General features: G+C 38.7%; 1 protein-coding gene across 3 annotated transcripts in view; it reads left to right on the forward strand.

The window, feature by feature from the left end:
* The window catches only part of cadm2b (cell adhesion molecule 2b), a 139,514-nt gene extending 130,576 nt beyond the window's left edge, over positions 1 to 8,938 (forward strand). For 2 of the 3 annotated variants that reach the window (XM_020613155.1, XM_020613158.1), the window contains 6 exons: positions 358 to 516; positions 806 to 896; positions 1,106 to 1,284; positions 5,460 to 5,486; positions 6,849 to 6,971; positions 7,066 to 8,938. In XM_020613155.1, the coding sequence (XP_020468811.1) occupies positions 358 to 516; positions 806 to 896; positions 1,106 to 1,284; positions 5,460 to 5,486; positions 6,849 to 6,971; positions 7,066 to 7,184 (698 nt within the window). In that variant the 3' untranslated portion in view covers positions 7,185 to 8,938. The remainder of the gene's footprint in view (positions 1 to 357; positions 517 to 805; positions 897 to 1,105; positions 1,285 to 5,459; positions 5,487 to 6,848; positions 6,972 to 7,065) is intronic. The other variant, XM_020613156.1, reaches the window with a different exon arrangement.
* Positions 8,939 to 9,536: the final 598 nt, after the last annotated feature.

Below are 9,536 nucleotides of genomic sequence, written 5' to 3' on the forward strand. Positions count from 1 at the left end.
AAAGAGTGTGCCTGTTTGTGTTGACTGGGATGTATGAGAGATGGTCCTGGAGGAGCAAACACACCCGTCCAACCGAGTCAACACTCATACTGCTCTCCCCTCACTATTCACTCCACTTTGACTTGACTTTCAAAAGCCAAGGATTCTCTCCCTCAAAGGAGATGCAGAGAAAAACAACAACACTGCAGCTGTCTATGCCAGAAAAGCAACATCTTGAAATAAAATTTCATCTTTCTCATGTTTTAGATCATTTTTTGCATAAAGTGCCTGCACAAAAACTGGAACATTTTCCCGGTAATATTACAGCAGTAATTCTTAAGTTTAATGCACCCCTGATCACTGTTTGACTGTCTGCAGGCACTAAGGAGGTGAACGCTACAGGAAAATCATTCACAGTGAGGAGTAGTCTCCAGTTTGAAGTGGACAGACGGGACGACAGTGTCGCCTACACCTGCAGCGTGGAGCATGTATCTCTGACCACCCCCTACATGACAACCGAGGTCCTGGAGGTCCACTGTGAGTGCAGTCATACACACCCGACAAAGCTGGATTAGGTGGAAGATTAGCATTGAGAAGAAATAGAAGGACTGAGATTACATTTATAACTGCAGGTTTAGCTTTGCATTTTCTCAGGATTAGTGTAGGGTTAGTTTGCAGGTAAGGGATTAGTACTAAAGCAGAACTGGGTATGGGATAGAGCTAAGAGCTGCCCAATGGGTGAAGAGCTAACTACTGTTGTAGTTTGTCAGTTTCAAAGCCTCTAACACACAGTACCATCATAGCATTGGATTTTTTTTTTTCACAGATGCTCCCCATCTGGAGATCACACATTCACTGATTATTCCACAGGAAGGGCAGTACTTCAAACTGGAGTGCGTTTCCATAGGCAACCCAATGTAAGTTAGCATTAATTTACAGTACATCTTAGTTTAGTAGTTGCTAACATGAAAACAGGCAGAAATTTGACTTGAAATGTGACTCTTCATTGCAGAATGTCATTTTACAAGAGTATTTCTGCTGTTTATTTCTTAGCATTTAAGAAATCACAAGCAGCAGGATAAAAATATAATTTTATCTGAAGCAATGTCTACGTTTTCTTTCCTAGACCTGAACCTGTGCTGTGGTCTAAAGATGGAGGAGAGCTGCCAGACATTGAGCGTATGATTGTGGAAGGCAGAGAACTAACCATCACGACGCTAAACAAAACAGACAATGGCACATATCGCTGTGAGGCCAGCAATCACCTGGGGACCAGCAGTGCTGAATATATACTTTTTGTATACGGTGGGTACTTCAGCAAAGGCTAGTCTGCAGCTTGCTAACTCAAAGGCGGTTTGTGTTCAGTGTAAAGACGCAAAGTCAGCATAACAACAAAGCAGTAACAGCCACCTACCTTAATACAGAAACATCACAAAGTTCAACATCTCTTGGAAATGCTGCATTTTTGTCAGATAATCTGCTGATCATAATGTTTAAGGGACACTTTAAATCTCAACTTTGTATGACACTTAGATTGTTGGGTAAACAACTGCTGTCATTAGTAACTGATTTGTATGAATATTAGCTGACACCGGCAACTTTGTGAAGGATAATCAAGTACAGACAATGAATGGGGATATAAGAAAACATGTATCTTGGTACTATCTGAAGCAGTCATTTCACTTTGAAATTATAATAAATCCTTCATCAGGTCAGTTAATTGACAATAAGTAATGCAGACCTGATGTTCAGTGTGATGGATGATTCAACTGAAGCAAGTTAAAATACTCAGCTACTTGATTTTGAAATGAAAGGAAACAAATGGAACCGTACAACAGAGAAACATATGGAAATCTCTAAGGTTTCATTACATGACAAATGGACAGCTCTTACATAGCACCTTTCAACCTTAGTGAGACAAAGAGCTTTACAGTTTGCCTACATTAGGGTTACAGGTTAAGTGTCCTGTTCAAGAGCACATTACACACATTAAGATTAAACCACCAACCCTGTGATTAAATGATAAACTGCTCTAGCTCCTGACCCACAACAGCATTTTGGTTAGCTAACTTGTTAGCTATGATGTAAAGTGCACTGTGCAGGATAACTCAGTTTATGTCCATGCACTGTACATGACGCTATACAGGTTTAGCTTTTGGACTCTTCCTGTAAGGAAACAGGGGAAAAAAGTGTTAAGGATGCAGAACTTAGCTTCAGAGTGCTGCCTGGAGGGGAGATAAGTTAATCCCAAGACAGTGGAGGGGCTGAGAGAATAAAGACAACACGGTGCGGGAAACGGATCATTAAGACCTCTGCTGCACGTTTATAACGTTTATCAAATACAGCCAAGTAAAAATACAAAAACCGAATTTTAAAATTGAACATGGATTTATCTGTTTCCATTTTTTGCCAATTAAACTGTCACACATGAGAATGCAGTTTGTTTGGGAGCGACTAATCACAACCCAGACACTGGACTTATTCAAGCTCACAAGCAGTTAGTGCACAGCAGCTTCTTTGTTCTGTTTTAAAGGCAGAGGCTTTTGGGGAGAGAAAGCCCTTCCTTGGGAAAAAAAAATGAAAGACGATGACACATTTGTCCTTTCAGCTTTTGTTATCTCAGTCTCTTCTTTCAGCAAGAACAGGAGAAGGATGTCAGGCTAGTCCATATAGTCCATATCATCCTGTTATATCTGGGTACCATGGGCTGGACCATAAGTTCAATCCTCATATTTCACAGCCAGCCAAGGTTTTTGCATTATGCCAAAGAAAAGCCACTCACATCTGTGGAACCTGGGTTGTTAAGAGTTACAGTATGTGCCAAGGAGCTGTTTCTTACTCTCTGTGAGATTACCTGAGGAAATAGCAAAACTGATAACCCTCAACAGCCCTCTCCCACTAAATACAAAGGTCCTGGCTACAAGGAAAGGATGAAAAATTGAGTCGAGCAAGTAAAAGATGTGTGAGACAGGCTCATTTCCACTGATGATGACAGTCATTCTTCAGAGCTACATTGTGTCTGGCCGAACACTTGCCGTGTCTCTTTGGATCATCTCAGCCTCTACGCCTAATTTGCTAATGACAGAGAAGCTGAGAAGCAATAAATGTCATCACTCCGCTGCAATTTATCATTGTCAGCAGTTATACTCCTTAATACACTGTATTAAATAAAGAGAGGAAACACTGTATATGATAATTACTTTGAGATGTTAGGGAGATGGTAACAGATAGTAGTTTGTGTGTGTCTGATTGTGAAGCTACACTCCAATCTTTTACCTTTTACACTTCACATTTCACTCATTTATTGAACATTTTCACCTCATCAAGCATGCTGCATGACATTGTGCATTATCTGTGCAATCTGTTTATCAGTCAGTGATCAATCACTTGAAAATTTAACAGATATAAGATGCTCAAGAAGCAGATGACTCATCCTTTTTCCCCCAGAGATATTTTCAAAACCATTTATGCAACTCTTGTGTCTTATCATTTGTGCAATTTACATTATTTTGAATGTATTCACTGAAGTAAAAGACTAGAATCAACACACGACTCCAGCCACGTGCAATAATTGATTTGTGCTGTTAAGTTTTCTCATGTTGAGCCTGTTCCCTAAGGAAAGGCTTGTTTTTGCTGCCCGTTGTTCCTGTTTTCATTTAGCAGATGCCATCACCTTAGCGCCTCCATCTCCAGCTCCCCTGCTTCTTTCTCTAGCCTCCATTCTTCCAGTCTGCTAATGCTGACATTCCCACTTCAAACATAAACAGTCACAGATGCGTTTGCAGGTACGCTTGCATCCCCTCCATGGCCCCGCCTCAATGCTCAGTGCACTCACAAACATGACACTGAACACAGAGTGGATGATTGATGAACTAACAACCAAGCTTTGAGCTAGAAAATAGCATTGTTTTACTGGATGAACTCAGTAGTGTGTTTAGTTCTTTCTCTCCTTTCTGCTTTATTTTTTTCACACATCAGTTTTACCTCACCAGGATTTTTGGCATGGTTGTTGATGCGTTTCATTATTGGTAGCTGACAATATGCAGACCTTGTAGAGTAAGTTGCAAATCATTATTGTTTGTGAACCATTGTGTAAATTATCATTTTTGTAGAAGCAGACAGTAGAAAACATGAGTGTTTACACTTTTCTTCGTGCTGAAAGTGCTTTGAGTATAACTTTGCAACACTGAGCCACAAGTAGAACATGCTAACAGTAGAAACCGGTTTATTGTGGTGATGGAGAAAACATAAAAGTTCATTCTATTTGGGAAGTGTTTCATTTTGATAATAAACCCACAAATATTAAAGGTGCCCTGGGGAGTTTTCTGGCAAATAAACAGAGGTTATGTTTGTATTCAGTGTTTCTCAGCAAACACAACTTTGTGTATGCTTGAGGTCAAGCAAACATTTTGGATGCATTTCCTTTCTCCTAAAATATTTGCAAAGCAGAATTTGTTTTAATATTTAAAACTGTGCATTGTTTACATCCATGTTTACTAGCTGACTGTCTTATTAACTGGCATTGTTGATCGGCGGAATAGCTTGGAGCAGACAGCAAGAATGTATAGCACAATGACTTTGTGCTTCTGCATGTGGATCCTTGTGCATGTGGATCCTTGAGTATGTGCAAAGTACAAACAAAGCAGGAGCTCAACAATAAAAACACTGCCTCGTAGCACTACTAGTGTCCACAGGGTACCTTTAAACTGTAAAGACTTGGCCTCTCATAGTAATGAAGGAAAAAAACACACAATAAAAGCCACAGTTTTACTGTTCCAAGCAACTTTGTCATTTGGTCACATTTTTACACTCTTACTAATCCTTGATCGTAGAATGGCCAGTATATGTTGTTGAATACCCTGGTGGATGTTTTAAAATAGTTAAAAAGTCCTAAAGAGGTTTTCTTGCCCTTAGTATTAAAGGGTTGATCTTCACAAAGTCCAAAAACATATGTTCTTGTTAACCTCTTGTGTTGTAGGCTGATAGTTTTGTTTCCATTTGCCCAGGTTTTGAGATATTTGCCACTAAGATTCGTGGTTCTACCCTAAAACAATGATGGTGAATGGAATTTAATTTGAAATAAAAAAAAACTACAGTAAAAGAATCTTAACAGTGACATAATCCTCAGACAAATTATTAGACAGATTAACCTGACTACATGTGTACAATATGTTTCTTTGTAAATTAAGGTGAAGTGACCCACTGAGGATGTACATTTACAGTTGGACATAAAAAGTTAGGTTCTTGTGCCCGTTCCCAGTCACCATTTACAGTAACTCCCGTTGAGCATGTATTTGGCTCTGACGGCAGGCTTCGCATTGCATCACTTCTGCATGCTGTCAAGTCCACAAGTAAAAACTAAAATCCAGCCCGTGCTGATTTCTCATGTTTCCTTTGAACTTTATGGTCACTTTTTTTATCACACTGTTGTTCCCCTCGTCTTCCCTTACTGCTGTCACTGTCTGCAACCATGGCAACAGCCAAAGACTTCCCAGGGCCTACAACAGGTAAATATCCCACTAGATTATCATTGCAAGCCAGATTAGTAGTGTGTGATGCTGGATCTGGATCTGGGTCAGGACACATTACGGACTCCACTCAGCATGAGTCAAATCATCATCATGCATGATGCTCCCTGACGCCAGCTGCTTCCTCTCTAGCCACATCACTGGCTGCATACGTCATCACACAATATGCTTCTGGTTTGGTTAGTCTCTGTACTAATGAAATAAATGGCTATATCTGAGTGGAGCTTGGCTGGAGACTGTATCTGGAGACATTTGATGTCAGATCATGTGATTACAGCAGAAATGGAAGGGAACATCCAAAATTCCTTATGTGAACTCTTTCACATTTCTGATGTCATAGTTTTTGAGAAATATGTCTGTTACCATATTTTTCTAAGTTCATTTATTTTAATCTACATGCATACAGTAGCAGAATGTAGTTGGAGCAATTTAGCATTAGCATAGTTAGCAAGTTGTGTTTATATTACAAGCTCAACTGCAGTGCAGCAAGAGGTATTCATTTCAGTCTCATTCTTGTGAACAGTGTAGACCAGCTGAATGTGGTCTAAACATTGCTTATGCTTCTTGTTGACAGTGGAATCATGTGTACAGATCATTATAACCATCAACATGTAACCAGAATTCAGTTAATTCAACTGTTGTACCAAAGTCTAACATGCCGTGGTGGTGCATGGAGTTAAATTAACTGCATGTATTCTTTTCTTTTTTGTTTTATGTTGGGTTGCTGAAAATTAGGGTTGCATTTCGTTAACAGAGGTCTATAACAAGGTTTATAAACACATCCTCACCTTCATTTCCCAGGGTCACTTTGCAAACCTTAGTACAAGCCATAGCAATTCATCAGCTTGTGATAATGAGAGCATGGGAGGTGAGGACACAGCCACTTACAGTTTATTACAGGACAGTCATAAAGGCATGCTCCTGAAACATTCTGCCTGGAGGTCTCCTCATGTTAAATAACACCTATTTAAAAGAAACAGTCCTGATCCTCAGCAGCAGAAAACACAAAAGCTATAGTGTATGTAGAGGCTTTGGCAAAAATCCCAAAACTAGAAGTCAGTGTTCCTGCAGCATGCTGCTGCTGCTAATGCCACATTTTTTTTAATTGTGTTGTGAATTACTTCCTTTATACAGTACCTCAGTTCAGGCACTTCCAAGCAGCAATGTCAAATTGCTTTAAATATGACAGAAACTCATTTGAGACTGTGGTGCTTTGTTTACAAATATAAATATTTTCATTGCTGTTAAATAATGCTGCATGAGTGTGCAGCATCTTGCATTTGCTAACATTATTTCTCCACTTTCCCCTCTGTCCCTCTCTTTCTGTGTGTCTTCTTTCAGATCCTAATGCTTTAGGACAACATGGACCTGACCACGCTTTAATCGGTGGTGTTGTTGCTGTAGTGGTCTTCATCACCTTGTGCTTGATAATAGTTCTTGGACGATATCTGGCCAGACATAAAGGTAAAATGGGTCACTGAGCACCCTTTAATAACAATATTCTTGCTTGTAGTATACGTCTAGGTGGATAACTTGCTGTGGTTCTGTATGCCTCCAGGGACATATCTAACACATGAGGCTAAAGGAGCAGAGGACGCCCCTGACGCGGACACAGCCATCATAAACGCTGAAGGAAACCATGTGCATGCAGAGGAAAAGAAAGAGTATTTCATTTAGACTTCTGTCACTCTTTTCCTACTTTTCATGACAACTTAGCAGACATGCAATTTTAAACTGCCTCAGTGTCACTACAAGACCTGTTTTGCTTTATTTATTATTCTTTTGTCTTCTTCAGAATACCCATTTTTGGATATGCTTGTTTTTAAAGCATTTGCTAACAATATGACCATCTTCTTTTACAATCAATGTACCCCATGTACAGTTCAGTTACTTCCATTTAAGTTTTATGGTGCCTAAATGCTGTATATTTTTCTGCATTTCTTTCATTGCTTCCATTAACCTGTTTTCTCTCTCCTATTTCACCTGTTATACAACTGTTTGCAGATTTTTTTAAAATTCAGAAGCAACCAGAAATGTGTTTTGATTCAGCCTAGAGTCGAGTCTTAGCTTTTCAAACTGTTTTGCTTTAAAAGCAGAATAGACTATGTTAAATCCATCAAGGTGTCAAGCATTAACATCAGAAGAATCTTTTTAGGGACTGTGGTCTTGGATGTTGCCTGGAGTTTACCCACCACATACTGCACATGTTTTTAAAATATCAAGAAACAGACCAGACACTTTGACAAAACAAAATGAAGAAGCACAATCGATGTGATTGTCTCTAGATGAAATCAACTCCCCTTTAGCACTGTCTGTATATTCCTGCATTAATTTAATTTCAGTTTTTGCTCACACTGTTGATTTGTACCAACAGAGGAGAAGTCAGAAAATTAAAGCACAAAGTCTGAGGACTATAACACAGAGGGAAAACACATCAACTGTTTCTTGTCTCAGGATTCAAATTGAGTCTAGATGGAGAGATGGTGTCAGACATGTGATGAAGATTTTAGTACACCTACAGTAATAGTCATGGATGATGAACTTAAATTTTGGTTAGTGATGTAAAATCCAAACTGAATGAGTGGAACCTTGTGGGGGTTCATTATTTATGTTGAATTTTATGGAACAACTATGCTCAATGGGTGGATATTGCTGTAAAATACTTTGCTAACGTGCATATTGGTGAACAATATTGTCAAATCTTGGAATCCCTGACACATTACAGTTTGTATATTAGCATATACAGTATTTAAAGTATTCTACAAGTCCTAATTTTTTCCATCTATCTAAGAAGAGGTTGTTTTGCCAGAAGGCATGTAAATAATGTGTAAGTATTCAATTTTAGTAAAAGGAAAAAACACTAGATTTAGCTCTTAATTTCAGGTCACATCAGTTGCCGTCACTTTGATGAGATTGTTTTAAAATTTTTGAAAGAAATTTCTTCACACAGGGATTCTCATGAATTGCTTTTAAAAAATCTGGTTAAAATATATGTATTTATGATTATGATTGATTGACATTTATTATATAATACTATATTGATTGATATTATTGCTGTTATTACAAAAGTAGTTGTCTGACATGAACTTTTCCATTTTTAAATTCTGTAACTTATCATAAAAACAATACAAGGATCACCGTTATGGCCTTTGAGTTTGCTGCAAACAGTACTAATGACATGTTGAGGCATTGGTGAATCAAACATCCCTTCACTGTAAATATTCACTGTATCAAAGACATTGAACCACATTGCCAATGCTCATACATGTTATTTTGTTAGTTCAGTATGATGCTATAAATAACTCATTTTGTACAAAGTTTTAATCGCTGTAATTAATTTGCTTTTTCTGGGGGATGTGTGAAGTTTGTTTTTTCTCAGTATTTAATATTCATTTTTCAACTATGCCACTGTAAAGAAAAAAGAGAGACAAAGTGCAGATTAAAATATGAACAACCTGAAAACTGACATTTTGCTGTGACTAGGTTTGTACTTTGCAACGCACCGTGGAGTAGTGCTTTGTGTTCATGAAATACAGATCTATAGCACAGTCATGATATCAGTTCAACATCTACTGCACAGTTAAATAAAAGGGAGCATGGGTTGATAGTCAGCATAGTGATCAAAGCTGCATGGTAACTGTTATTTATTGCAATTGTTGAGTAGTATTAATAGTATATGCAAACCTGTAGAAGGATTAAAAAACCATGAAGGTCCTCAGGAATATTGCCCGAGGCTCTCAGTTCTGCTCATGATTTGGGCATTAATAGAGGGTGACAAAAGGAAGACTTGAGTCTGCCTGAATTCTTTTCCTGTCCCACTGGAGCTGAGTTCAATATGCTTGAAATGGCTTTATGAAACTACCTGCAGATGTCAGCACAGCAGGCTGCTGTTGCTCTTGTTTGAACAAACTACAGTAGACAGAGGAAGCCGGCTGGGTAGGGAAAACAGAAGGTGAACCACTTCGGGAACTGACATCATGGTCAGGGATGTTGGGATGTAGCTGACAGCTTTAACTGGAAGTGAAATAG

This window comes from Monopterus albus, unplaced genomic scaffold (genome assembly GCF_001952655.1).
Source record: "Monopterus albus unplaced genomic scaffold, M_albus_1.0 scaffold130.1, whole genome shotgun sequence".
NCBI classification, from domain to species: domain Eukaryota; kingdom Metazoa; phylum Chordata; class Actinopteri; order Synbranchiformes; family Synbranchidae; genus Monopterus; species Monopterus albus.